The sequence below is a fragment of the Chiloscyllium plagiosum genome, unplaced genomic scaffold (assembly GCF_037043375.1).
Source record: "Chiloscyllium plagiosum isolate Xiang-an unplaced genomic scaffold, Cpla_swu_hap1 HiC_scaffold_23, whole genome shotgun sequence".
In the NCBI taxonomy this organism is placed as follows: domain Eukaryota; kingdom Metazoa; phylum Chordata; class Chondrichthyes; order Orectolobiformes; family Hemiscylliidae; genus Chiloscyllium; species Chiloscyllium plagiosum.
Window position 1 is genome coordinate 25,906,784 of NW_028270161.1, and position 26,535 is coordinate 25,933,318.

General features: G+C 38.6%; 1 protein-coding gene and 1 long non-coding RNA gene across 8 annotated transcripts in view; one reads left to right on the plus strand and one right to left on the minus strand.

The window, feature by feature from the left end:
- LOC122561761 (plexin-B2-like) overlaps positions 1–24,728 on the plus strand; it is a 264,039-nt gene extending 239,311 nt beyond the window's left edge. For all 7 annotated transcript variants that reach the window (XM_087999486.1, XM_087999487.1, XM_087999491.1 and 4 more), the window contains 13 exons: positions 3,005–3,183; positions 3,953–4,019; positions 4,111–4,257; positions 5,710–5,866; positions 6,408–6,508; positions 9,586–9,670; positions 15,078–15,229; positions 16,671–16,831; positions 20,457–20,604; positions 20,848–20,912; positions 21,431–21,506; positions 23,400–23,474; positions 23,880–24,728. In XM_087999486.1, coding sequence (XP_087855612.1) covers positions 3,005–3,183; positions 3,953–4,019; positions 4,111–4,257; positions 5,710–5,866; positions 6,408–6,508; positions 9,586–9,670; positions 15,078–15,229; positions 16,671–16,831; positions 20,457–20,604; positions 20,848–20,912; positions 21,431–21,506; positions 23,400–23,474; positions 23,880–23,984 — 1,518 coding nt within the window. In that variant the 3' untranslated portion in view covers positions 23,985–24,728. The remainder of the gene's footprint in view (positions 1–3,004; positions 3,184–3,952; positions 4,020–4,110; positions 4,258–5,709; positions 5,867–6,407; positions 6,509–9,585; positions 9,671–15,077; positions 15,230–16,670; positions 16,832–20,456; positions 20,605–20,847; positions 20,913–21,430; positions 21,507–23,399; positions 23,475–23,879) is intronic.
- Positions 1–26,535, minus strand: part of LOC148145854 (uncharacterized) — a 31,332-nt gene that overhangs the window by 1,524 nt on the left and 3,273 nt on the right. The window contains exon 2 of the long non-coding RNA XR_015761094.1: positions 24,849–24,927. This is a non-coding gene — a long non-coding RNA (uncharacterized LOC148145854). The remainder of the gene's footprint in view (positions 1–24,848; positions 24,928–26,535) is intronic.

Sequence of the window (26,535 nt, forward strand, 5' to 3'; positions counted from 1 at the left end):
TTCTGAAAGGGCCTGACCCAGTAACCTCTGAGGAGTTATTTCCACTCGCTGGAGAATCAAAAACAGGAGTGTGTAGTTTCTGACTAATGCAATGATGAATTAAAAATGAGATAAGGAGAAATTTCTTAATGTTGTGAGTCTTCAGAGCTATCTACTCCAGAATAGATGCTCCATCATTGAGTACATTTATGGTTGTGTTGGACATACTTTTGTATTACAGGAATTGATGGATTTGGGGTGCATGTTGAATTGGTGGTGTTGGACTCCAAGATTATCCATGATTGTATTGAATGTTAGAGCAGGTTTGGCAAGCTGTGCGTTCTTCTCCTGCTCTTACTTTCTAGATTCTAGATTACATTACAGTGTAGAAACAGGCCCTTCGGCCCAACAAGTCCACACCGACCCGCCGAAGCGAAACCCACCCATACCCCTACATTTACCCTTTACCTAACACTACGGGCAATTTAGCATGGCCAATTCACCTGACCCTGCACATCTTTTGGACTGTGGGAGGAAACCGGAGCACCCGGAGGAAACCCACACAGACACGGGGAGAACGTGCAAACTCCACACAGTCAGTCGCCTGAGGCGGGAATTGAACCCGGGTCTGCAGGCGCTGTGAGGCAGCAGTGCTAACCACTGTGCCACCGTGCCGCCCACCGTACTACTTGTTCTTGTATTGCCATGAATATAGTATCATCCTCTCTGATGTCTCTCCTGCAGTGTTGTCCAGTTGTCTACCACAGTTACACACAATGGACATTGATTTTCGCATTAAAATGGCTTACTGGCTGAAACAGGCAGGAGGTCCCATCTCTTTGCAAATGAGGCGATAAGCTTTTTTTTGAGGTTGCTACCACCCCATTTATGCTGAACAGCCGGTTAAAACCTGCTCCCATATCTTGAAGTCAAAACTTGCCATTATTTGATCGCCTTAGTAAGATAAAAGAAGGCTCGAGAAAGCCTGTGCTGCAGGACGTTGTTGCTCTGATTGAGCTTTGGACCTAATTTGAATTTTGTAGGAATTGGTGGGATGCAAGTTTCTCTTCTATCCTGACAACAAATCCTCCATGAACTGAGATTGGACAGTCTCAACCCAGTTTCTAGTGGTGTTGAACTGCAGCACAAACTGAGTCCCAATTTATCACTACAGGAAATTGGCGATCTCTCAAACTCTGCTTTTTTGAAAAAAAGGGCTGTTGTGAATAGTTGAGAAATTCATATTCCATCATAGAGCCTTTCAGCATGGAAGCAGACCCTTTGGTCCGACTCATCCATGTTGACCAAGTTCCCAAACTAAACTAGACCCCTTTGCCTGCGTTTGCCCCATATCCGCCTAAACCTTTCCTATTCAAGTACCTGCATTCCACATTTGAACCATCCTCTATGTGAAAAAAGTGCCCCATAGGATCCTTTTAAATCTTTCTTCTCTCACCTTAAAAACATGCCTTCTAGTTTTGAACTCCCCTGCTCCTCATGATTTAAACCATCAGTAAATAGCTTTATCTGAGACACACAATGGATAGAGTAGATAAATATGTCTCAGTTTAATCTGTCATCTATGAGCATTCGTGTTGAGATGACATGATAAACTTGAAAAAAGTGCTTAATTCCCCTATATATATATATATATATATATATACTTGAGTGCAAAATGCAAAGTAAATTTGAACTTAATTGTTCAGTCTCCTTTGATGTCTGAATGAATTGCTGATCAGTAGGTAATGGGAATATACCACCTTCCCACCCCCGGCCATATTCAAGGAAGTTAACAGAATTAGCACTTTGTAAATGACCTGGTATATGGAGGGCAAAGTAACCAAGGGCTTCTCTGCTCTGTGTCCATTGTATTCATATACTCCCCCTTATATGCATTCATAATTTATCTACATTTGCTGTCAAGCTTGATGCCAATCAACATTTTGCCAAGTGACTGAGGATGATCAGTGGAAACTGTACCCCACAGGGTATTGAAGAGAGATTTTTTTTTTCCCCTGTGTTTTACCTGGGGAATGGTAATTTCTCAGGTGCAGAGCAGAGACAACAGAGTTTTAGACCCATTTTATATCAGGTTTCCATGCCTTTTGCATTGTTGTGAGTGTTTGTTATTCCCGGTGTAGGAACAACAGACATCAGCAAATAAACATTATGGGAGCAAAATAACAGTGCCTTGTTTTGTTTTTCTGTTTGAATGCGGAATGTGTACCTATTAGGAGTGATGTCCAAAATAGGTTGGCTTTATGTTCACCCAGTACTGTAGCAGTGGTTGACTTTCTGTCCTTGTTGATAAATGCCTCTAAACTTTGAAGAGTGATCGTCCTAGGGTGTGGATCTAATCCACAAATATAACAAGGTTGAGTCATTAGATGTCTGTCACCTGAATGGCTCCAAGGTTTATGAAGAGGGAAAATGAGTTCTAGCATCTTTAGAAAAGGGGAAAGAAATTGAAGGGAGTGAGGAGAAATTGACTTCCTTTAGCCAAGCATTAGAGTTCTACAAAATCTGTAAACAGTAGAAACTTTTGGTCATACAAGCTTCCAAAATGTCATAAATGCTCCAGCTAATGCAGTGCTTACTGAATAAAGGTAAAAGCTGTAATGTTTCAAACATACTTTGCATTTTATTTTTTAAAATGTATATTTTAAAATTTGATATACATGTTTAATGTGGGTTTTTTCATGCAGTGAAGCCCTCCATGTTGTTAGATCATCTTGTTTCAATTTCAATGTTTAATTGTATTGATTCCTCCATATCCACACAGGCTTCTTTGCTGATAGTTATGAATTTTCCAGCCAAGAAAACACCTGTGCCACTTTTTGGCCAATCAGATGGTGTACCTAATGGACATTAAGTAAGCTGCTCATTTAAAGAGCCAATACTGACATGATGGGCTGAAGGCCCCAGTAAAGCCTGGTGAAATCTGGAACTTGGAAAGCAGAATCTAGTTTCTAGGAATTTGTGCCTTTATTTAACATCTTACTAATGAATGATACTTTTTAAATAGTTTATCCACACACTCGAGAGTCAGAAAGATTTCTCAGCAAGAGAAAAAGTTTATTTTGCATCTTTGTTGACTATCGCTCTGCACGGAAAGCTGGAATACTACACCGACATCATGAGGACACTGCTGTTAGAGCTCATGGAACAATACGTTGCTAAAAACCCAAAGCTCATGCTCCGAAGGTATGCAGGGTTTGCATTTTAACGAGCAGAACATTTTTATTATTGTAAAACATCAAATCAATTGCAAAAATTTGTCAACCTGTCCAACTTAATCCTTTAAACCAATGGCATAATTCTAGTCAATCTGCAGTTTATCCCTCCAATGCAAATATATAAATATTTTGAGGTTCAATGTTCAGTACTCCAGAATGAATCTGACCAAGGCTCTGCACAGCTGAAACATCACTTTTTCACTTTTGATCTGGAATCCCATTAACAAAAAACAAATCTACATTAACTTTTCTTAATCGTACTCTGCTGTTGAGTGATAAATATCTGAATTTATTTGTCCTCCATAGCTAAGTTCATTACATCTGACGCTGGCATGTTGGCATTTTTTACAAGACTGAAATTTTCCATGCATCTTGTTTGCATTTTCTGCTTAACTTCAGACTTGATCTGCATAGTACTTCTTTGAGTGAGACTTAATTTTGAACCCTCCTGCTTTTCTATTGCATACCTGCAGATTGTGGGTCTTTAACTTTTTGAAATATTCTTTATATCTTTTGCAATTTTGTTTTAAATTTTCAACATGTCGTTTCTCCAGCAATTTCTATTTTTGGATGCCTCATCTTTTGTCTGCGATATGCAAACATAGCTACATTTCATTTTATATCAATGAATTAAAATGTTAAGATTGAACACAAAGAGTATGTAAAGGGTAATGAAGAGTTAATTCTGAAATTGATTTTAGAATGGAATGTGAGCTTTTGTCATTCTTTTCCATTAGATGTGAAACTGTTGTGGAACGGATGCTTTCCAACTGGATGTCTATCTGTCTATACCAGTTCCTGAAGGTAACTCTAAAAATTTGCACACACTCTGTTCTGGCTGCATGTTCATATTGTCTTAATGACTGAAGACTGTCTTTCTGCTTTTACAATTCAGGATTCTGCTGGAGAGCCACTATACAAACTTTTCAAAGGACTTAAGCACCAGGTAGAGAAGGGCCCTGTGGATGCTGAACTGAAAAAGGCAAAATATACACTAAATGACACAGGACTTTTGGGAGAGGATGTGGAATATCACGTATTGGTAAGTCCACAAGTCCCACAATCATTTCAATTGGTCAAACTACTCAACTTTAAGCGAAACATACTTTGTTTTTACACTAGAGCTAAAATGCAGATTAAATAAAAAGAATTTACTTAATTGGAATTCTATTGAAATGCTTAACAAAGTAACATGCATATTAACTACAGCTAATTAACTTTTCCAACATAGTAACATTCCATAAACACATCATTGGCAAAGGCAAATTCAGAAAGTAGATAGTCTCTCATGCAATTCTAGCAGCAGGAAGAGAACCCCAGCTTTTAGCTGTAACAGAGAGAGGAATAAGAGCTTCCACATCCAGCTTCAACTAAAAACTAAAACTACAAATTCTGTTTCTGAGAGAGCGTGACCCCACCCATTCATGCTGCTTCTATTGTTCCAACTTGAAAAAAGCACCTCAAGGTCTGAAGAGGTTTTTGCTTTATTGGCTTTAAGCAGATCTCCGTCTCAACCTATCTTCATGTAAGAATAAGGACAAAATTTTATTTATTTATTTATTGTCCTGTATATTTTGTCACAAAATACAGTGAAAAGTGTTGTATAGGGTCACCATTTTCCAGTGCCATCTTAAAACATGGAAAAATAAACCAAAACATATAGTTTCAAGGCAGAAAAGTAAAGTTCAACTTTAAATTCCTTCTTGTCAAGTGCTTAGCCATGGGGTTGGAGTGGCCAGCCATGAGACTCCTCAGTGCAGCACTGGTACAAGAGTCACCATCTCACCGCCATCACCACCACCCTGAGTTCTCAAGGACCTCAACAGTGCAGCCACTACTGATACTGCCAGGTCATGTACCAGCCCAAACTCAACAGAAAACAGCCTTTCTCTTTATGGACTGCAGGCAGCTGTGATCCCAGCGTGTGTCTCTCTCTTTCTCACATTTCTCTCTCTCACACACACACTCTCACTCTCTCTCTCTCAGATACAATCTCTTTGCCCAGGTTTTTAACCAATTTGCCTGAAATAATTTAGCCTATCCTTTACAAGGCCAGCTGCTCTGCTCCTTGTTTTTAGATATTAAATGTGGCAAATGGATTTCACTAGCATTTGACATGTACGTCTGGCCCTATGGTAACCAGGTGATGCAGACTTAGCAGTATATCTCAGGCTACTTTCTTTATTACACATTTTCTTTTGAACTAGAGAGAAAATGTAACCATCTCATAAAATCTTGTATTCATAACACAATCTAATTTCCCACTTAATTGTTCATTCCAATTGCAGAGCACCTTGCAAACTCCTTAAAATTATATATTAATTTTTGGAGTGAATCCAAATGCAAATTGACATTTTGTATTTGAATTATTCCAAGATTTGAAATTGTGACCAGCTTTATTATGGAGAACTGAAGTTCCTTAGACCAAATATCAAATAAGAGGGCAGTATTGTGGAATTGTATGTTTATTTCATTTTGCTTCGTTTCCTTCTAGACTTTGAATGTCATTGCACAAGAAGATATTGGAGAATCAATGCCAGTGAAGGTTCTGAGCTGTGACAGTATAACCCAGGTTAAAGAAAAAATTCTTGATCAAGTGTACAGAAATGTTCCTTTTTCACAAAGGCCTGCACTGGATAGTGTTGTCCTTGGTAAGTTCTGGTTTACCATATTAACTAGTTGTTATTCCTTGTACCAATTTAGTACTCTACCCCAGTCTTGGCCTTGATCCTTTTCCCATTCCTTTTCCCTTCTATCACCCTTCTTCCTATTCCTTCTTGCAGGCTTCATCTCTTTCTGATCTCTCTGAACATTGTTCTCTTCTCACCTTCACCTCCCACCATTGCAAAACTTCTACTTATTTGTATTCGAACCATTCCTGCTCAAAACAGTTGGGCCAGAGATTGTTCTTACTTACGTCCCTGCTGTGATTTTCTGATACTAAATGCCCATTCCTGCTCACCGATTAGGTAGTGATTCTTGTCAGGTGTTGGGTGGTACCTTCAAGGTTTTATTTAAGTATGGTCCTGCTGTAAGATTGGTAGGTCCTTCACTTTCTTGCCTCAGTGAGTTATTTGTATGCTCTTGGATTCCCCATCTCTGCAGATGTCAAGGCCATAATGTTTGTGGAAAACTGTTTATTTCAATAACAAGAGAAAGCGCTAAGTTTCTTTTTATCTTCACTTGCCACAGAATGGCGTCCAGGTTCTACTGGTCAAATACTTTCGGATTTGGATGTCACATCAGAACGAGATGGAAAATGGAGGCGTTTAAATACATTAAGACACTATAATGTGAGTAGCGTAAGCTTTTTGTATCTAACCATTGATAACATTTTGTTTTGGGTTGGCACGGTGGCTTAGCGGTTAGCACTGCTGCCTCACAGCACAGGGACCTGGGTTCAATTCCTGCCTCGGGCGAATGTCTGTGTGGAGTTTGCACATTCTCCCCGTGTCTGCGTGGGTTTCCTCCAGGTGCTCCGGTTTCCTCCCACAAACCAAACGTGCAGGTTAGGTGAATTGGCCATGCTAAATTTCCCATTGAGGGATGTGTAGGTTAGGTGCATTAGTCAGGGGGAAATGTAGAGCAATAGGGTTTGGTTGAGTTACTCTTCGAAGGGTTGGTGTGGACTTATTGGGCTGAATGGCCTGTTTCCATACTGTAGGTATTCTATATAACATTTCTATCTTCCACAATGTTTAATTTTTTAAACATTTGATTAGCCAAATGGACACTATGTGCAACAAATTTACCAAGTTGTCAAGCATATCTGTCTTTGACCAGAAAATCAATTATGAGTAAATTTGCACCTTGATACCTGCTTTGAACAGGGAGAAGCAAAGCAATGTTTATGTAGTAGTTAGCCACAATATTTTTGCACTAATGACATGAGTAGAGATTCCAACATTTCACTGACGTGTTTGCAAAGCAAAATTTTACCAACTGCTGAAAAAAAGATCATTAATCCTGAGGAGGCAGCGATAAAAATTCAGGTCCAAAATCCATAAATTAGGAAGTTATAGAGGTTGGGACTATGGATCATGAGCTAGAATACAAGTGTTGTCAAATAACAATAATCTATTTGTCTTTATGACTTGACTTTTAAGTCCCTAAACTTCTTTTAGGGATTGGTTTACTTAGTTGGCTGAATGACAGGTTTCCATCGCAGAGTGAACCCTGAGCATGGGTTCAATTCTTGCTTGGGCTGAGATTATCATTAAGGACTCTCCTTCTCAATCACTCCCCTCACCTGAGGCAGGGTGACACTCTGGATAAACCCCACCAGTCACCTCTTTCTCATGAGAGAGCAACACTCTGGTCCAATAAGATTATGATGATTTTACCTTTACTCTTTTTTTCTGATTAGCTAAAGGCTAACTCTAAACTTTACTTTTTAAAAAACTATCTCTCGTAGGATCTATGTTACATTTTTTAAAAGGTATCATTTCTATAGCTATCGCTGTAATTTTGTAACAGTTTAGCAATGATAGGCATTTTCAAAATATTGAACATCTGTTTGAAAGCTAATTTAAATGATGGTATGAGTCAGACTATTTTTAGTAATTGAAGGTCTAGGTTGGGTGAGAGTGATCTATTTGATGTTGTTAGAGCCCATTCGCCTGTTTGCATTCATGTGTGTTTTGTTTGGTAAGCTGAAAGAAGCGTGTGAGGCAAAAGTCCTGCTGAATGCCTATGGTTCACCTGCCTCTGTGCAAATTCTGAACTGTTAATCAGCTTGAATTGCACATGTCACAGCTTGATTTTCCATGCCGAATGAATCAGCTAGAGAATGGCCTCGGCTCCCTGGCAGTTTTCAGAAATGTCACTGCCCTCCACCACACCATTTAAAGAGAACTGAGGAGTGCTGCCGTGCTTGGCAAATTAGAAATAATAGAAGTTTCACAGTGAGCTGCAACTCGTGGTATACAAGACTTCCCATTAAATAAAAAAACTAAACTTGTGTTTTTCATTTCCGTTAATTTTCCTGTTTTTCAATCCCTACACTGAAGCAGTAGGTATTGTGTAGCACTTTGTGCAGCATTTTTTGTCCAAATATGGCATCAGTTAAAACCTAAGCTTTGCAAGTGGGTTGTAGTGTCTGATTTCCAGCAATCTCTACTCTAGACTGGCACTGGCTTGCCTTCATTGCTCAGCCCACTGAGTACAGAAGTTGGGATGTTATGCTGAGATTGTACAGGATGTGGGTCAGGCCTCTTCTGAATTGCTGTGTCATCTTGCTATAGGAAGGATATTGTTAAACTGGAGAGGGTCCAGAAAATATTTACCAGGATGTTGCAGGGAATGGACGGTTTGAGTTATAAAAATTAGGCTAGAAAAGGATGAAACTTTTTTCACTGGAGCATAGGAGGTTGAGGGGTGACATGGGAAGTTTATAAAATCACAAGTGACCTGGATAAGGGGAATAGCAAAGGTCTTTCCATAGAGTGATGGAGTTCAAAACTGGGGGCATATTTTTAAGGTGAGAGGAGAATGTTTAAAAAGGACATGAGGGGGGCAACTTTTACACAGTAAGTGGTTTGTGTGTGGATCAGCTAGAGGATGTGGTAAATGCAGGTACAGTTACAACATTTAAAAGGCATTTGGAGAAGTACATAATTAGGAAGGATTTGGAGGAAAATGGGCCAAATGCAGGCAAATAGGGTTAGTTTAGTTTGGGAACATGGTCAGCATGGACTGGTTGAACCAAAGGGTCTGTTTCCATGTTGTATGACTCTCTATGGCTCAGACTTCCTGCAAATCCTGGACACAGGTGAACCTCTGAACATTGTGGTCCTTCCAACCTTGGAGTCATTTAAATACAAGAAGAGTGTTTCACAGTTTTTGCTATGGAGCACTGCCAAAATAGGGATACAATTTTGCTGCAGACAAACATAAAGCCATCCACAGCTGGTTTAGACGAAGGAAGACTATTGGAAACCTGGAGCATCCATGTGGCCCATGTTATTAAAAAAATGAAACTGTATGGATGATAACATAGACAGACATACCTCCTTGATTTGCATCTCATTGTGACCATCCCATAGGATGACATGATGTCTGGTGTGGGTTCTGGCAGCAGGAAACTGGAGCAAAAATTAACTGAAGCATTCCACAGATCCATTAAAAGAAAGTTGATGGTGCAGGTGTAAAGAGCCATTTACTTAAGGCAAAATACTTGTGGGATATCTTTTGTACTTGTTTCCTTTCATGCATTATCCCCGTTTTAAATTTGTTCATGCCATGTACAATGAGACTTGTCATATTGCCGAGGTTTCTTAATTTTTAAAAACTAAAGAATTTATTGTACATTACTACAATAACATGAGCAACCGTAAAATGAGGTCACTAATTGAGAATTCTCCTCTTTCAGGTACGGGATTTCTCCACTCTCATTTTAGTAAGATCTTCACATGCACAGCAACCTGATGACCATCAGCAGATTATTCATGGAGAAAGTCAGTATCATTTTTACACTTCCAATTTGATAATGTCATGAAGCATTAACTGACAGAATTGTATTTCAATTCTAGTGCTCACATTTAAATGGGAATCTGATCAGAAATTACAATTTGATGCAAGGCTTTCTAAAAACGAATGTTAGATTTAAAATCAAAATCCAATAGGTTGATCTTTTACTTTCCTTGTGTATGAAGCAATTTGTGTTTATTTTGAGGTGAGAGATGTCAGTGCTGGATACGAAGCACTGTGTTGGCCTTGATTATTTGCAGTATAGAATTTTGAATAGAAACCCTCTAGCCTTCCCAACTTTGATCTTCAGGTAGTTTCTGTATTACTGTATATGTTAGACAGTTTTGTGTTTCAACTAGATTTGGATTGAGAGTATAGGGGAACACAGCCTTCCCTGACTGTCATCAGGTACCTTAGAAAGAGAAATTAGCTTTGAAATGTGCAAGTTTATTTTCCAGTGCCCTTTTACATAGGACCTGAGAGAACCAATTATGTAAAAGCCTTCATATTCAGTCTATTCTCCAATTACTCCAAGTGCAAATGTGGCTTCTCTAAAAAATGTTTCTTGAATACTTAGATGTACAGCACTGAAACAGACTCTTAGGTCCAACTCGTCCATGCTTACCAGATATCCCAACCTAATCTAGTCCCATTTGTCAGCACTTGTCCCCTATCCCTCTATTGAGGGGTGATATATATAAGACAGATGTCAGAAGTAGGATCTTTACTCAGAGAGTAGTAAGGGCATAGAACGCCCTGCTGGCAACAGTAGTAGACTTGCCAACTTTAAAGGCATTTAAATGGTTATTCGATAAATATACGATGATAATGGAATAGTATAGTTAGATGGGTTTCAGATTGGTTTCACAGATCGGCACAACATCGAAAGTCAAAGGGCCTGTATCGCACTGTAATGCTCTATGTTCTATAGCTCAAACCCTCCAACCCTGGCAACATACTTGTAAATCTTTTCTGAGCCCTTTCAAGTTTCACAACATCCTTCTGATAGGAGGGTGACCAGAATTTCACACAGTATTCCAAAAGTTGTCTGACCAATGTCCTGCAAGCTGCAACATGACATCCCAACTCCTATACTCAATGCATTGTCCAATAAAGGAAAGCATGCCAAATGCCGCCTTCACTATCCTATTTACCGGTGACTCCACTTTCAAAGGAGCTATGAACCTGCACTCTAAGGTCTCTTTATTCAGCAACACACCCCAGGACCTTACACTGATTTGCCTTTCCAAAATATAGCACCTTGCATTTATCTAAATTAAACTCCATCTGCCAGTCCTCAGCCCACTGGCCCATCTGATAAAGATTCTATTGTACTCTGTGGTATCTTCTTCACTGTCCAGTACACCTCGAATTTTGATGTCATCTGCAAACTTACTAACTATAGCTCCAACATTCACATCCAAATCATTTATATAAATAACAAAAAGCAGTGGACCCAGCACCGATCCTGTGGCACCCCAGTGGTCACAGGCCTCCAGACTGAAAAGCAACTCTCCAACATGACCCACTGTCTTCTACCTTCGAGCCAGTTCTGTATCCAAATGGCTAGTTCTCCCTGTATTCCATGAGATCTAAACTTGCTAACCAGTCTACCATGTGGAACCTTATCAAACGGCTTACTGAAGTCCACATAGTTCACATCAACCATTCTGCCTTCATCAATCCTCTTTGTTACTTCTTCAAAAAACTCAATCAAGTTCATGAGACATGATTTCCGACACAAAGCGAGGTTGACTAATCAGTCCTTGCCTTTCCAAATACAGGTAAATCCTGTCCCTCAGGATTCCCTCCAACAACTTGCCCACCACCAACGTCAGACTCACCGGTCTATAGTTCCCTGGCCTTTCCTTACCATCTTTCTTAAATAGTGACATCACGTTACCAACCTCCAGTCTTCTGGCACCTCACCTGTGACTATCGATGATACAAGTATCTCAGCAAGGGGCCCAGTAATCACTTCCCTAGCTTCCCACAAATTTCTACACCTAATGAGGTCCTGGGGATTTACCCACTTTTATGCATTTTAAGACATCCACAGCACCACCACCTCTGTAATATGAACATTTCTCAAGATATCACCATCTATTTCCCCACATTCTATGTCTTCCATGTCCTTTTCCACAGTAAATACTGATGCAAAATACATTTAGTATCTCTGCCACACCTCCCCCATCTCCTGCAGCTCCACACATAGCCGACCTTGCTGATCTTTGAGGAGCCGTATTCTTTCCCTAGTTATCCTTTCTTCATTAATGTATTTATAAAATCCTTTTGGATATTCCTTAACCCTATTTGCCAAAGCTATCTCATGTCCCCTTTTTGCCCTCCTGATTTCTCTCTTAAGTATACTTCTACTGCCTTTATACTCTTCCAAGGATTCACTCGATCTATCCTGTCTATACCTGACATGCGCTTCCTTCTTTTTCTTCACCAAAACCTTTATTTTTTTAGTCATCCAGCATTCCCTATACCTATCAGCCTGTCCTTTCACCTTAACAGGAATGTACTGTCTCTGGACTCTCGTTATCTCATCTTTGAAGGCTTCCTATTTTCCAACCGACCCTTTACCTGTGAACATCTGCCCCTAATCAACATTTGAAAGTTCTTGCCCAATATTGTGAACATTGGCCTTCCTCCAATTTAGAACTTCAACTTTTAGATCTGGTCTATCCTTTTCCATCACTATTTTAATACTAATAGAATTATGGTCGCTGGCCCCAAAGTGCTCCCCCACTGACACCTCAGTCACCTGCCTTATTTCCCAAGAGTAGGTCAGGTTTTGGAACTTCTCTAGTAGGTACATCCACATACTGAATCAGAAAAATTTCTTGTACACACACACTTGACAAATTCCTCTCCATCTAAACCCTTAACACTATGGCAATCCCAGTCTATGTTTGGAAAGTTAAAATCCCCTACCATAACCATCCTACTATTCTCACAGATAGCTGAGATCTCCTTACAAGTTTGTTTCTCAATTTCATGCTGACTATTAGGGGGTCTATAGTACATTCCCAATAAGGTGCTCATCCCTTTCTTATTTCTCAATTCAACCCAAATAGCTTCCCTAGATGTATTCCCAGGAATGTTCTCTCTAAGTACAGCCGTGATGCTATCCCTTATCAAAAATGCCACTCCCCCTCCTCTCTTGCCCCCCTTTCTACCCTTCCTGTAGCATTTGTATCCTGGAACATTAAGCTGCCAGTCCTGTCCATCCCTAAGCCACATTTAACTAATTGCTATGATATCCCAGTCCCATGTTCCTAACCACGCCCTGAGTTCATCTGCCTTCCCTGTTAAGTCTCTTACGTTGAAATAAATGCAGTTTAATTTATGAGTCCTACATTGTTCTCTGCTTTGTTCCTCTCTTTCCTGACTGTTTGACTTGCTCCTTTTCCAAACTATAGCAGTATCAGATTGATCGCTTTCCTCACTATCTCCCTGGGTCCCAAATCTTCCCCCTGCCCCCCCCAACACCCCCCACTGTACTAGTCTAAATCCTCCCAAGCAGCTCTAGTTCAAGTGCAATCCACTCTTCTTGTACAGGTCAGTTCTACCCCTGAAGAAATTCCAATGATCCAAAAATGTGAATCCTTCTCCCGTACACCAGCTCCTCAGGCATGCATTCATCTGCTCTATCCTCCTATTCCTGCCCTCACAAGCTCATATCACCAGGAATAATCCAAATATTACTACCCTCAAGGACGTCCTTTATAAATTCCTGCCCAACTTTATATATTTTTCCTTCAGAATCTCATCCTTTTCCCGTTCTATGTCATTAGTTACAATGTGTGCAATGACCTCCTGCTGGTCCCTCTCCCCTCTGAGAACATTCTGCACCTTCTGTGAGATATCCTTGATCCTGGCACCAGCGAGGCTACACATCATTCTGATTTTTTGCTGCTGGCTGCAGAAATGTCTGTCTGTGCCTCTGACTAGAGCACCCCCTGTCACAATCGATCGCTTAGAATCTGACGTATCATTACTTTAGAACCATTCCCAGTACCAGAAACTTGACTGTTCATGCTACGTTCTCCTGAGAGCCCAGCACCTCCCACATTTTCCTAATCCTATCTCATACTTGATTGCGATAACCATAGGAGACCCGTACACTACATGCCTATCCCTTCTACCTTTCCTGGAGTTAACATATCTACATGACTGTATCTGCAGCTTTTCTCCTTTCTTATAACTGGCATCCATCACATCCCCTAGCTCCTGTAAATTCATTATTGCCTCTCACTGCTACTCTAATCAATCCATGCAATGTGATAGAATTCGTAACCAATGACACTTCCTGCAAACGTAATCATCAGTAACATGGAAACTCTCCCTATACTCCCACATCTGACAGGAAGAGCACATCACTCTACTAAAGGCCATCTTTGCTCCTTAGCAATCTACAGACCCAGAAAATAGTACTTTCTTATTACTCTAAAAAACCTCTGCTCCAGGCTAACTTAATAGTTATGGTTTAAATTTTTTAAATTTAATCAAGCAACAGATCTCAATAAAACATATAATCAAGAAAGAGCCCACTCTATTCACTGTTGTAGATTTATAGCAAGGTTGCACTTAAAAACTATGCAGTTATATGTTTCTGTGCTGTGAGCTCTCCCACACTGGTTCCTCCAAGTTCAGCTGTGAATTTTGCTGTTTATTCGTTTTTACTAGACACACTCCAATGTCCAGAGATACTTGAACTCAAACATCAAAGGCAGTAACTGTGTAGATTCACTGCTGTCTCAGACAGCAGTATAGGTTTCTTTCGTTGGTCATGTGATCACTGCCTTTGTCTGTCTTCCTCCTTTTTTAAAATGCTGTTGTTTTGATCTTTTTTCCCCCCCAGAGTTCCAAAACAATGCAACAGTACATAAAACAGCAATTGCTCCTCCTGGAATTTGAGGAAATCCCCTCCCATACCTAAAATACCTCAAAAAAGGAGCAGCTCTTACAGCCACAATTTTTTCCCCAGAATCCATCTTTTCCGGGCCCATTTTTTCAAATATTTCTTCAAGTAGCTGCTGGCGTTCATGAAAAAATCTCCAACTGCCTTTCCGAAATCCACAGAAGATATCTGTGACTGAGCATTGCATATTGTCCTTTTCAAACTTGCCACATTGTTTAATTAACTGTTTCTGCACTGTCTGATTTTCCTATTCCGCTGGCTTGAATTTTAAAAAAATTGAACAGCTTTACTATTGCCCTGTTACTGTATAATTCCACCTATTTTGCACTGATGTCTGAAACAACTTGTCTAAATAATCTGTGACTGTATTTTGTTTTGGAAATTCTTAAAGCAGGGAGATTGTAAATGTGCTACAGTATGACTTTTATCTCTTAATTATCATTATCATTTTGTGGTCATTCCAGAAAGTGGACTTTTAGAAGAAGATAGAAGGTGGCATTTAGTCCGGCCAGCAGACGAAGTAGATGAAAGTAAATCAAAGCGAGGCAGCATGAAAGAGAAAGAAAGGACCAAAGCTATCACAGAAATATATTTGACAAGACTTTTGTCTGTAAAGGTGAGGTTTACTGTATACTTCATAGTCATTTACCTGGAATAGAATTTATCCCAGTCATCAATTTTTGTTATGCTCTGAATAAAATCATCAACTGGGCAGGTGAACAATTATACAAAAAAAGCCCTTACCTACTCTGCTGGTCTCTCTTTACTTCAGTGCTGAAAGCTAGGCCCTGCAGTTTATTAATTTGGAGACTGTTCTGTGTCTTAAACCAGAGATGACTAAACTGGCATCTTTTGTAAAGTTTATTTTACATACATTCAAGCTGTTAATTCTACTTGATCCTGGTCAAAACAAGTGCCTTCAAAATCGGACCAGTATAACTTATATTTGTTGAAGGCAGAGTTATTAGCAATTGCTGATGTTCATGACTCTGATACATTGAAATTCTGGACCTGGAAAATGTAACTTTTATCACTGTTTCATATCGATTATATATTTTGCTATTCACAGTAATAACAGAAATTGTCGCTGCAAATTTGTCACATTGCAGTTGTTTTATTCCAGTGTTAGAGAAAAATACAGCAAAAATGTATGCTTTTAGAACCTGAGTTAAAGTTTAGTTATATTTGTTTAATTTCTCAGAATGAGGTTGGTTATAGTAGTTGTTGAAATTGCAATTATTCTGATTTTCCAACTATTCACTACTGTAGCTCTAGAGAATGCTCTATTTCAATTGCTCCTCTTTCCCCCAAAGCTATCAACTCCTAATGGGATGTTACTTGATCATGTATATTTACCCAAGTGGCTGTTTTCCTATGTTAATGTAATTATTGGAATGTTAAAAGACTAAGCATCATTACAAATTGGCTATTGTGGCTTTGATTAGATTAGATTCCCTACAGTGTGGAAACAGGCCCTTTGGCCCAACCAGTCCACACCAACCCTCCAAAGAGCAACTCACCCAGACCCACCTCCCTCTGACTAATTGATCTAACACTATGGGGCAATTTAGCATGGAAAATTCGCCTGACCTGTACGTCTTTGGACTGTGGGAGGAAACTGGAAGAAACCCACGCAGACACAGGGAGAATGTGCAAACTCCACACAGACAGTCACCCGAGGCTGGAATTGAACCTGGGACCCAGGTGCTGTGAGGCAGCAGTGCTAACCACTGTGCTGCCCCTTTAAACAATGTGAACATGAAGGCTAATAAAAGGAACTTGAGTAACTATGAGGAGGAAGATTGTTTATTTCACCCCTTGTACTATGCAGCTAACAACCATCAGACTGCAATAGGAATAGAACCTGCCTGGTTTGTATAGCTGAGCTACTAAGTGAACTGTTGAGCAGTACTGAATGTAATTACAAAGTGTAATACGCTTGACCAATCATGTTACTTGTAATAATAAGGAATTGGAAATGTCTATTTACATTGTATAAATTAGTTTTCTCTTGTCAAGAGAAAGACGTTTAATCTCTATTTCTTTGACTAAAACAGGGAACACTTCAGCAGTTTGTAGATAATTTCTTCCAAAGTATTCTCAGTACAAATCAATCCATTCCAACGGCTGTGAAATACTATTTTGATTTCCTTGACGAGCAAGCACGCAAAAATGAAATAAACGACGAGGAGACTATTCACATCTGGAAAACCAACAGGTAAGAACATCTGGATTACTTGTTCTCCATGACATGTACTTTTGTTTTTGAGAGTGTGCTTTGAGCATCCTGCTTTCCATCAGCATACATTTTTATCATTACTGCCTGGGCATTGAACCTTAAATAAACTGAGAGAAGGGCTACATAGAACATCAAAAAGACATAGACAAGTTTCTGGAGTGGACAGATAGGTGACAGATGAAGTTCAATGTGGAGAAGTGAGAAGTAATACTTTTAGGAATAATCTGAACAGATAATACAAATAGGGTCCAAGTTCTAAAGGGAGTGAAGAAACAGATGAAGATAGATGTGCACAAATTGCAGGTGGGAAGGCAGATGGAGAGAGAGTTTGATAAAACATACAGTATCCTGGACTTATATATTAATAAGGGCATAAAGTACAAGAGCAAGGTGGTCATGCTGAACTCCTTCAATACACTTCTCAGATCTCAGCTGGATTATTGTGTACAGTTCTGGGCACCTCAGTAAGGATGTGAACACACTGCAGAGAGGGATGAGAAACTTCAGTTATGAGGATAGATTAAAGAGGTTAGGATGGTTCTCCACAGAGGGAAAGAGGCTAAGAGGAGATCTGATAGAAGTTTACAAAATCATGAGGTCCAGATAGAGGAGAAGCTGGTCTTGCTTGTAAAAGGGTTCAGATAAGAGGGCAGAGATGTAAAGTGATTTGCAAACATGGCAAATATGACATGAGTAAAACCTTCTTCACACAAATGGATTAGATCTGGGAACACTGCCTGGAAATGTGATGAAGGCAGGATCAACTGAGGCATTCAAAAAGGTGCTGGATGATTGTTTCTATTGAAATAATGTGCAAGAGTACAGGAATAAAAGCAGATGAATGGCACTAAGTCATAATGCTCATTGGAGAGCTGGTGAATACAGAACGGGCTAAATGAGCTCTTGCTGTATTGCAACAGTTTGATAATATTGTTGCTAAGCTGAAAATGTGTTGCTGGAAAAGCGCAGCAGGTCAGGCAGCATCCAGGGAACAGGAGAATCGACGTTTTGGGCATAAGCCCTTCTTGCTAAGAACAGGGTAAAGGCTGGGAATTCTGTGGTGAGTGATTTCTCTAATTTCCCAAAGTGTGTTCACCATCTACAAGACACAAGTCAGTAATGTGATGGAATACAGTCCCAATGACTTGGATGAATGTGCCACATATATGCTAAAGCTTGACATCATCCATAACAAAGCAACCCACTTCATTGTCTCTATCTATCCAACACCTTCTTCATTCACTCTCTTTGACACTGATGACCAACTGTAGTATCTGTGTGCCGTACATAAAATATACTGTAGCAATTCATCAAGCTTCCTTCAGAAGCACCTTCTAAACTTGACATCCCATACCACATGAAAGGGAAGTAGCATCTGCATGAAAACAGAATGACCCAGAGTTTGCCTCCTAGCCATATAACACTGGCTTGGAATTGTGTTTTATTTCTCATCAGTAGGTCAAAATTATCGAAGACCCTAACGACCAACAATGCGGGTTCCATAGATTAAGAAATAAAAAGCTATCTCTAATGTTTTCTTGTGAATTTGTTTTTTAATAACCATTTTAAGTACAGATCCCGAATGATCTGGACCAAGTGGGCATGGAAAGGATGTTTCCAGAACTGTTTCCAATGAATGATTGCTGTTTTTTGCAAGACTTAAGAATATTTTTCCTGTGGGCTGCACAACATGGTAATCCTCCACCTCAGGTGGTGGTGGAGGCCAGTCCTTATTATTAAGGTAGATGAATAAATTCTTAGGATGGAGAATCAAAAGCCTGAGGGACAGATGGAAATATGGAATCTGAAATACAAATTCAGTTCAACTATGATCTTTTTGAATGGCAGAACAGGTTCAAGAGGCTAATTAGTTCTTTCTTCTAGTTTGTATGAAACTCTGCAGTTCAAAAGAAACACATGTACCCCAATCAGCCTTCACACCACTCCACTGGACTCGCCTTCTGAAATCCATCTGGCCATTGTCAGAATAGCATTGTCGTGGAGTGCAGGGGTTGATTGAGCATTTTAGGGGTAAGAGAAGGAGGAGGGAGAAAAACACCATGGCCAAGAGGGACACTGCATGTTGAATGGAGAAGGAGAGTGAGGTTCCAGTGCAAAATGGTCAGAGGTGCCTACTGACTAGTGATTTTTCCTTGCAATCACTGCTGGAGTGGGCAACAGAAGATTATAGGTCTCCAGCATAAAATGGTAAGATGCAATTCAAATCACACTCTGTCAGATGCTCCCTTTCTGATGCAAACTTAAAAGATCTGGATCCCATTTTGGGATAGTGAAAGCCATGTACGAAATGTGAATGTGTGGTAAATGCTACATTGGAGCCAGTATACGACAAATTCCGTGAGAGCCCCCACACCCAATGCAGAAAAATATTTGAATGAAATGTGAATGTGGAAGATTTTTCTGGTGTCATCTTTATATGAAGGAAATCTGAGAAATAGATGTTGCCAAATCCATGTAGCTCAAAAAGACTTTTGAGAGGTTGAAGTGCTTGTGACTGAATCTGATGTTTTGCTCCAGTCCCTTGATCATAAATTATTCCATGAAGCCTTCAGACTGCAGTGAGCCATACTCTGAATGATCCTTTCCCTTATTGTTTTTGTACTGACCTTGGAATCATTGGCAGCTCATAAAGGAACTTATGGTGAAATAGACATCCATAGATATTCCTGATATGGTGCTGGATTTCCTTAAATGAAGATAGCAGCAAATCCATTGTGAAGTATCTTATGAAAAATACCTCTCGGGTTTTCATTCATCAATTAGTATAGAAAGCAGAATCTACATTGTCTCTTTGGAAGCTGTGAGCTGACTCCAATTTTTTGAGTTATTGATCTTAATGGTTATGTTTTGTTACTTCTAATCTCTTGTAGGTGAGATGACTCACCTACTTCAGGAACTTCAGATTGCAGTTATACAATCAAAAATAATATTACTTCTATAAACCCATTTGATACTCTTGATTTTTGGAGATATCTAAAGCATGGTGTTTTAATATACTGATGACCCAAAAAATGTTTCACAACATGAGTATACTTTATCACCAGTTTTCTGTTGGAAAATGAAGATCTAGGATAGGGTTGAAGCAAATTTCCTGAATGTGGAGATACATTAATCTTTCCAGTTCATTTGGATTGCCAAATATGAATCTCTTTGGACGTGACCATTTCAAATTGAATCCTGATTGAATAGGATTTGGCTAGCCACTTTCACTTGAGGAATGTTGTATGTGACAAATTATGTTTTGATCCAGTCCCATCCTAAACAGTATCATGAGGTTCAAAAAATATGTTAGAATAAATAGTAAATATTTTGTAATGGCAATAATAACAGTAATCTAATGATTATCTCACTGAATTTCTACGTTAACACCAGCTATTTTGGTTCGCTTGAATGCTATAAGTCTTCATTTCGAAGTCTGTTCCAAAATAAAACTGGCAAACACACTTCTTTGTGGCACAGAATGGAACTGAACCAAGAATGGGGAGAAATGGAGCACATGAATTACTGTGGAATAGTCTTTCTCATAAAAATATGCATGATTTTTCTCAAGTAATTAAAATATATCCTGTTTTACCCCCTACAGTTTGCCATTAAGATTCTGGGTAAACATACTGAAAAATCCACATTTCATATTTGATGTGAAAGTTAATGAAGTAGTGGATGCATCCTTATCCGTAATTGCACAGACCCTCATGGATGCTTGTACGAAAACAGAATACAAATTGAGCAGAGTAAGTATCTCAATTTCAACAGCAAACAACAAAATTCTTAAACAAGTAGAAAACCTCCACTTCAGAGGTGCCAGGTGATGGTGAGACTATCAATTGCTTCTGCTCATTTTTCAAATAATCATCCAGGAATACATAAAACTACATCTCTGAATTTTCTTGGATGGCACATATACTTGTCTATCTATGACTGTGATAAAAAAAAATTGCCTTTGTTCATGTAAGGTGTTTTTTTCTAATCTTTAGGACTCTCCAAGCAACAAGTTACTTTATGCCAGAGAAATTTCCACATACAAGAAGATGGTGGAGGAGTAAGTGAGAATTAAAAAAAAACTAATTTGACAAGCTTTGAGAAACTTAATATTAGCTTCTTACTATTTTATCTTAAGGTTCAACTTAATCACCTTTGACTAGCAAACATTTATTTACTGGACATGTTACCAAAAATATTGTCTGAAATTCCTGTTCAGGTTTCATTTAAATTTGAGATTTAAATGCAGTTTCTTTATATGAGAAGAGCTTTCTTGAATTTAGCATGGTTCACTTTTCCTGGTAGATTAGTTGAGATCTTTGTCGCTGGAATATCAGATCGTCCAGTCAGGAAACGTTATTAGCTTTCCTTTGGATAGCTTAGCTGTGGAGATTTCAAGAAACCTGCTGGTGCATGACTGTTGAAATTGAAGAGAATTCCTTGTACCAGAGACTGTGTTCTAAACTGACCCATTTTTATCTTATTCTGGGATAAACCAGGTAGTTAGAAGGCTGAGTTATATTTTACTATAAGCCGTCTATTTAGATTGATTGACAGTTTTGTCTTTTTTTTGAACAGCTATTACAGGGGTATTCGTCAACTGATACAAGTCAGTGATCAAGATATGAACACACACTTAGCTGAAGTCTCAAGAGTAAGTTTATATTTTTTGACACAGCTTGATATGTAATCCAACCTCTAAATTGCTGAAAATATTTGGGAAGATTACCTGAGCCAGTGGCCAGATGCACTAGATCACCTAAGTTAGTGAATACAAAGCAAACCATGACAGTGGGATTTGCTGTAGATGCTTGTCATGGAACCCACTAATATTCTGACAATAGTCCCAGGTGCAGACCCAGAAAAAGTTCCCACCACCTCTAATAGATATTCCTCACATAAATAAGTTGTAGCAATGGTATTCTTTCTACTTCAATAAAATAATCCTTTTTATCTGTAGACTTTAAATTTTAGATTAACTATTAGATCTGTACGCCACACTAATTAAAATTCAGAAAATATGCAGCTTTTCAGTTAACATTTTTAAAATGCTAATTCCAGCAGACTAAACGGGCTAATGATGCATCCGATTCCACTCAAATAATGTGTCAAACAGATGAGGGTGAAAAGGGAAGTTGGTTAGGAGGTGTTAGCAAAGGTGTGAATGAATAGATGCATCTTCATAAGTTTGTATAAAGTGGGGAAAAAAGTAGAATGGCTTAGGATGGAAGATCTAAAGAAGAGGATTGCAGTAGCTGATTACTATCCTAATGAAAGGAGAAAAGAATGTTCAGAAGACTTGAGTCAGGAAAACAAAGCATTTCAGGAATGGATTTAGGACTAGAAGATATTATAAAGGGCTTTTGGCAAGGACACAAAGGGCTTTATAATCAAAATTAAGGAGTTTAATGTGAAGCTTTGCTAGTCTGGCATCCAAAGGATGAAGCAGATGATGGGAAAATGGGGTCTTTTGCAGGATGTGATATGTGCTAATAATTAGGATTGCTGAATTTGAAAGTGACAAAAACATGGATGAGAGATTTAGTTGTTTGAGGAGGTCGGGCAATATGGAAACATAAATAAGTTCTCTTGGTTATGGCATGTTCAATTTCATTTCATAAAAAGCTAAAGAATATTGGATGCTGGAAATCAGACACTTCAGAACTGAAGAAGGATCACTGGACTTGAAACATTAAGTCTGCTTTCTCTCCACAAATGCTGCCAGACCTGAGTCTGTCCAGTAATTTCTGATTTTGTTTCCAATTTCATTTCATGTTTAAGCTTGAACAGAATGTTAGAGTACAGAATACAGTTTAGTGTGGGACTACAATGGGGAGAATGATAGGTTTTTTTACATAGAAAAGTACAGTGACTTTGGAAAGATCAATGTTGAATTGAAGGAATTGCCACATTTTGGATGAATCACATCAAGCATGCAGTCTAACACCAATGATGAGGTACTGCTGGATTTTATTAGCAAATGTCAGAAATTGATATTTTTATGGGTCTTGTTGCTAAGGTCAACTTGTGGATATGGGGATGGAGGAGCTCTGGTGCAGATCCGTGAGAAATGAAGTGATGATGTGGGGGACGGGAGTATAGCCATTGCTGTTTATACTTACTTAGAACCACAGAATCCATACAGTGTGAAAGAGGGCCATTTGGCCTATCAAGTCCACACCATCCTTCCAATGATCAACCCAATCCCCTACCCTATCCCTGTAACCCTGCATTCCCATGTCTAATTCACCTAACCTGTACATCTTTGGACTGTGGAAGGAAACCCATACAGACATGAGGAGAATGTACCATCTCCCCACAGACAGTCATCCAAGGATGGAATCGAACTCTGGTCCCTGGCGCTGTGAGGTAGCAGTGCTAACCACTGAGCTACCATGCTGTCCATGTGTTCCCATCATACTTTTTTATCACAGTTTGAGTTGTGAGTTTTAAACAAATAAAAAAAGAAAATATTATCATTAGTGCTCTAGCTTGTGTGTACTTCAACAGATGAGCTCTGTGTGCTCATAGTTTCGTTATTTTCCAGGCTCATACAGACAAACTGAATACTATGGTAGCATTGCATCAGCTGTACCAATACACCAACAAATACTACGATGAGGTAGGTTTTTAAAAAAAAAATCAATGGTTGTTTTGGTTTCTGCATATATTCATTACCTCATTCAGTTTGAGTACTGTTAAATGATTGTCATCTATATTTTAGTTTAAGTTGTTGGTAAATATAAAAACACAGCTTAACCACATCAAGATACACTGATTGTGTTATAAATCTTTTGAATACTTAAAGATGACTCATGATAATTAGTACTTGTTCCTAAGTTAATTACTTTTTCATTATGTTCATTAAATACTTTTTAAAGTTATGTTACACTTCTAGGAGAAAAATATATCCAATAAATGCACATCAAATGTAAGAATATGTGTGATATGATACATTATAGAATGTGCAATTTCAGTGTATAGTTTCATGTCAGTATTAATATTACAACATTCTCTGCCTTTACAGATAATAAATGCCTTGGAAGAAGACCAAGCAGCACAAAAGATGCAGCTCTCTGTCCGTCTGCAGCAAATAGCAGCTGCACTAGAGAATAAAACCACAGACCTTTGACATGACCATTTTACATAATGAAAGCTCAGATGTTAAATTTTATTACTTAGGAAAGAAAATAGTGTTATTTTTACTCTTCCAATTACCTTTGCAGTTCTTAATTCAAAGTCTGAAATCCATAATTTTGTAAATTAACTAATATTCTATAATATTGTATTATAAACTTGGTCTATAAAACCTGTGGAGAATTGTCAAGTAAAAATATAAACAACTTAGTTGCTGGAATTAGATCGTCTTGTACTGATCTACATTGTTATTTTAAAAAAATGTAAATTATCTGAGCCTTAAAAACGCTTTGATGATTTGGCCCACAGTTATGCTAAACTCTACCATAATGGGCTGAGTCTTGTACAGAATGTTGCCTTCTAATCTAAAGCTTCATTGTTGATAGCAACCTTTTTTCAAATTTAATATTACGACCATTAATAACAGTACTGCCATTTATGTGCATTCTGATACATTTTCTAGCTAATTGTTACAATGAAAATGGCATGATTTTTATATTTATCATGTTATCCTGTCCAAATTGGCATTTTGATGGATAGAAATCATGGAAATTTATGAAAAAGTCATTTCTTAATTGTATGTAATACAGACCAAGTAGAATATGCTTGTAAATTTATGTTAAAATTACATTTTAGAGGATTTTTTTTTACAATAGAACTAGTGACTACTGAAATGTCTTTTGATATTTTTGATATAATTTGGGAGATGGAATTGCAAATAAAATCAGCTTTTTATTTACTTTGTGAACAAAGAGGTTTTCTTTTTATTTTTTATATATAAAATTGTATATATAAATATATCAAGGAAAGCAAAGTGTGCTGACTTAAGAAGCCTACAAGTGGTAGAAATCCATTTTACCTGTTTGAATTTTATTTGTCTTCAAATGAACCCCATTCCGCGAGTCTCCATTAATTCAGAGAATAAGAACCTAGTTTATCTATGAAAACAAACAGTACGTCAGATCTGCAAAATCTATATACTCATCGCATATATTTTGCATTTAAAACATATAAGTTACTGTTTATTTGCATTGCATTGTGCATTCATAACCACAAGACTGGATGAGTACAATATGACAACTGATTTAGCCAGTAGTTCTGATGTTTGTACTTCTTTGTCACTACAGACAGTTCAGATGATGTACTTCTCTACTACTGCAACATCTGTATTATATTTCCTAATCAACCTATTCAGGGATGTTATTACAAATCTTCAGAGCAGGTGGGACTTGAGCACAGCTCCTCTGATCCAGTGAAGGGGACACTACTACGTTGCCGCAAGAGATTCTGTGATTGTTTTACATATTTACATTTTCAGTCAAACGAGTCAGATATTATTACACACTTCAGGAGCAGGTGGGTCTTGAACTTGGGTCTCCTGGCTCAGGGCAGGGCACTACCACTGCATCACAAGAGCCCCTTTAACATTTTTCTCTTTTTAATATCCATAGTTTTCTTGCAAACAACTGAATGCTTTTATTCTTCCTTCACCAAATCATTTGTGGTATTTTTTCATTTATTAACCACCACCTCTAAATCACTTGCCCCGTACAAGCAATGTACACTATCAAAGGTGAAGGAGAACTTGGGTGAGGGGGATCAGGGCCTAACATTTGTATTATTGCTGTTGATTGCATAATATTTATCAGCATTCGTGAGTCCTCAGATACCGAAGCAGGCTATGTCCAAAATGAAGCAAAACCTGGATAATACCCAGGTTCGGGCTGCCAAATAGCAACTGACGTTTGCTCCACACAAAGCCCATCTCCAGTAAGAGACAATCCAACCGTTACCCCTTGCTATTCAATGAATTCGAAAGCTAAGAATTTTGCAGCGAGCAACTAACCTCCTGACTCCCCAGAGCCTGTCCAAGACACAAGAATACCTTATAACTAGTGTTGAGTTTTTTTTCGTGATTCTTACATACTTGATACAACTGCAACACGCCAACTTCTGTGAACAACCAAAATTTTATTCAATACAGTACAATCTTTCTGGAGGTACCTTAACACACTTCACAGGGCTTGCAGAGCCATGTCAAAGAACTCTCTGAACAAAGGAACCAGTTCTTCCTTTATACAAAATCTTTACATCACAGTCAGTAATGCCCACAAGACAACCCCCACAGTCACGTCACTCAAGACACAATGCTGTCACCGAATCATCTCCAGAAACAATGTAATGTAAATCATCCCTTAATGGCCAAATGTGTTGTGAATTTTCTTTTAACTGCAGAGAGTAGTCAGAACTCCAACTACAATGCTCTTATTGATTTCTGAATAGGCGATGATAATGTAATTCTTTTACTCTGAATAACTAGGAAGTGGCCATGCAAATGGCTCTGAATAGCAAGAGATGGGAATGTAAAATCCGTACATTCTATCTGTAAGACAGAGAGACATCTAACCCCAGCCTCAGGACATCTAATTTCCTGCAGGTCAGCAGAGCAAATTAATATCTCATTCCCTCCTTTTATCATTCCATGATAGCCAGCTAGACTCTGACAGACAGTATTTAAGTAAGTTATTGATATACAACATAGTATG